Below are 3169 nucleotides of genomic sequence, written 5' to 3' on the forward strand. Positions count from 1 at the left end.
TAGCTTTGCCACTTTTTATTAGAAAGAAAAAAAATAAAGGCAAGTGAAAACAGGAGATTTTGTGGGCAGCAAACCAATACAGATGATTTTTTTGAGCAGCAAGAATGCTTCAGATGGGCTGGGCGCAGTGGCTTACGCCTGTAATCCGAGCACTTTGGGAGGGCCGGGGAGCGAAAATCACCTTAAGTCAGGAGTTTGAGACCAGCCTGATCAACCCCGTCACCATGAAAAATACAGGAAAAAAAAAAAAAAAATCAGCCGGGCATGGGGGTGCGTGCCTGTAGTCCCATCTACCCGGCACGAAAACTGCTTGAACCGGGGAGGCGGTTTCGGTGAGCCGAGATCGCGCCACTGCACTCTAGCCTGGGCGACAGAGCAAGACTCCGTATCAAAAAAAAAAAGTTTCAGATGAATATTCTTTTCTGTTCTAAAGAGTTCTATTCACGTAGAAAATTTTAGCTTTAATGCAGAGAAATACAGCTAATACCTAAAAATCATGTGACAGCTGACCAGAGAAGAGCAGAAGGAAGAAGGTAGCAGGAACAGCTTATGCAAAGGAACAGTGGCAGGGAGGAGCCCCTGATGCCTCGTAATAAATTAAAGGTGGCCAGTGTGGAACTACCTACAGGGAGACTGGAGAGAAAGATAAGGCCAGCTCCTACTGGGTTCCATAGGCCGCATTATCCCTTGCTTTCAAATGATTTCCCAGTCATCAGCAGATGTGATCATTTTGATCGCTGAGCAGCCGATTTTCCGACTTCTGTTTTTCTATTCAATAAAAGTAGGTCACCTGAGTTCTAAGAATTTAACTTCTGGTCATTTGAGTTGTAAGAATTTATTTCCAAGGAAACCAAAGAGCTAATTTTTACTTAGAATGGTTAAAAAACAAAACAAAGCAAGACGAAACAAAACTCATAAACATTGTAAGCATTCGGATTTTTCCTAAACTGGTTCTATTGCAGAAAATGTTGCTCATCAGTGGTTGAAATAGTACATAGGAGCTCAACACGACTGTAAAGTGAATAATTTAAATCCCAAAGATGCTTTGATGTTTTCACTAATAGGTTTATGGTACTTTAACTGCTTAAAATAAACTCAATAAAACGGAAAGATGCATACCATGTCCTAGTTCTGCTGTCCGCACATACTCACAAAAAGCTGTCCTTTTGACTTTCCACTGAGAATCCCTATTGCTCAATTTTGAAATTATTTTCCAATCAATATAAAACTTTTAGAAGACAATTTACTGGACACACACACACATCTCAATGCCACGCGTGGTATCGCAGGACTTTGTCCAGCAAGTTAAGCTGCCCCCATGGGCTCGCCGCAGGAAAACCGCAAGAGCTAGAGAAAGATAAACACAAAGCGCTTCACGGTCTAAATACAGGCACTGTGGGCGATAATGCAGAGTAGCAGCGGGGAGAAGAGAGGAAAGTCGCTACAGAGGATGGGTGAAAGATGCTGAAGTGGCTGACTTGGGTCTCCGACGCATTTCCTGAGCCCGCCTAATACTGGGTGGCCCCAGGTCGTGGGATCCCGATGGGGAGAGCCGCGGGACTGGGGGCCGCCCGGCGGAAGGGCGGAGGGTAACGCCCCCTTCCCCAGGCGGAGAGGAAAGGAACTAGAGGTGCGGAAACCGCCTCTTACTGAACAACCAAGCTGAAACGAAGCAGCTCGGCGGCCTCCCAAGCCCGGGCCAGACCCCGCTCCCCGGCCTGGGCTCGCCCTCCCTGACCGCGGACTCACCAGCTGCAAGCCCTTGAGAACGCGCCGGTGCCACGGGAGCCGATCCAGGAAGAAGTAGGCAGCGAGGCCGCTCCGGGGGCCTCTGGCGGGGCCCGGGTCCTCCTCCGTAGTGGGGCTGTACACCGCTCCGTTCTCCATCGCCTCGGGCCGGTGAGCACGGCGGCCGCAGCAACCGGGCCGCTGACTTCTCGGACTCCAGAAGTCCCCAGTAGCGGGGAGGCGGCCGTCACTTCCTGGGCCTCTTCCCCTTCTTCCGCCCGACTCCGCCCCTTCCCGCCCCCGCCCTCGGCCCGCCGGGTGCCCTGTCTCAGCAAGCTTGCCTGTTAGCTCTTGGGATTCTTCCTATTTTCATCCAAGGATTGAGTTCTTTCTGTGAGCCTTTGATGGGTTTCTCACCTCCCTCCATCTTTCATCCTGACATTCGTTCATTCACTTAGTATTTTTGCGTACTCTCAGTGTGTAGTGAACCCCGTTCTAGGTGCTTGGGTGACAGCCAAGTACCACGCAAAATCACAGGATCCCTCGTAACAGAGACAGACAATAAACAAGAAAACAGATGAATAGTAATTTCAGATAGTGATAAGTGACGTGAAAATAGTGTGATGTGAAAATATGACACGAAAATAAAGGATTCAGCGCCTCTGGTGGCTTGGTAAATTTAGTTAAAATAAGAAGGAGGAGGAGGAGGAGAAGAGGAAGGAGAAGGAGAAAAGGATGGAGAATTGGGTGCTCAACTTAAATGGCCACTACTAAACTGAGTGGTCAGGAAAGGCCTCTCTGAGGACCATGATCTTTGAGTTGAATGAGACTCAAAGTATGAGAAGCCAGGCTTGAAAAGTTCTGGGGAGACCCTTTCATGCAAGTGCAAATGTCCCGAGGACCAAATAAGTTTGGCTCAATCTGAAGCCCAAAGGCCTGTGTCCCTAGGGATAAGTACAGGAGGAAAGGAGATGTTGGAGATGTAGGCAAAGGCCAGATAATGTGGAGGCCTTGCAGACCAAGAGAAGAATTCGGATTTCATTTTAAGTACAATGAGTTGTCTGTAAGGACTTTCAGAATGGCTTCCTCCCGCATCTCCCCAAATTCCATTTAGGCTCACTTTTCAAAATCATTTCCTTTGTCTCTTTCTTGGTCACCAACTGCTACAGTCACATATGTTAATTTTGTATGAACTTGTCAAGGAATGCAATTATATTTTAGCAACTGAAGTTGATGAGTTACAGTATCTTCACAACAATACAAAGTAGGTTCAACAGTATAAAGTCGGTTACCTTCATTCTCAAATGAGAAAACTGAGGCCAAGAGGCTGAAATCATATCCAAGGACAAACAGCCAGGAGCAGCTGGAATGCAGGCCTAAGCAGTCTGACTCGAAACCTTGCTGCTAAACCCAGAAAACGTCAGCTTCTAACTCATCTCTC

At 47.7% G+C, this 3169-nt stretch overlaps 1 protein-coding gene across 1 annotated transcript in view; it reads right to left on the bottom strand.

Annotated features, from left to right (window-relative positions):
• Positions 1 to 2355, bottom strand: part of CMTM6 (CKLF like MARVEL transmembrane domain containing 6) — a 29309-nt gene extending 26954 nt beyond the window's left edge. The window contains exon 1 of the mRNA XM_017887685.1: positions 1750 to 2355. Within this exon, the coding sequence (XP_017743174.1) occupies positions 1750 to 1887 (138 nt within the window). The 5' untranslated portion in view covers positions 1888 to 2355. The remainder of the gene's footprint in view (positions 1 to 1749) is intronic.
• Positions 2356 to 3169: the final 814 nt, after the last annotated feature.

Source organism: Rhinopithecus bieti, unplaced genomic scaffold, assembly GCF_001698545.2.
Source record: "Rhinopithecus bieti isolate Rb0 unplaced genomic scaffold, ASM169854v2 scaffold_17429, whole genome shotgun sequence".
Classification (NCBI taxonomy): domain Eukaryota; kingdom Metazoa; phylum Chordata; class Mammalia; order Primates; family Cercopithecidae; genus Rhinopithecus; species Rhinopithecus bieti.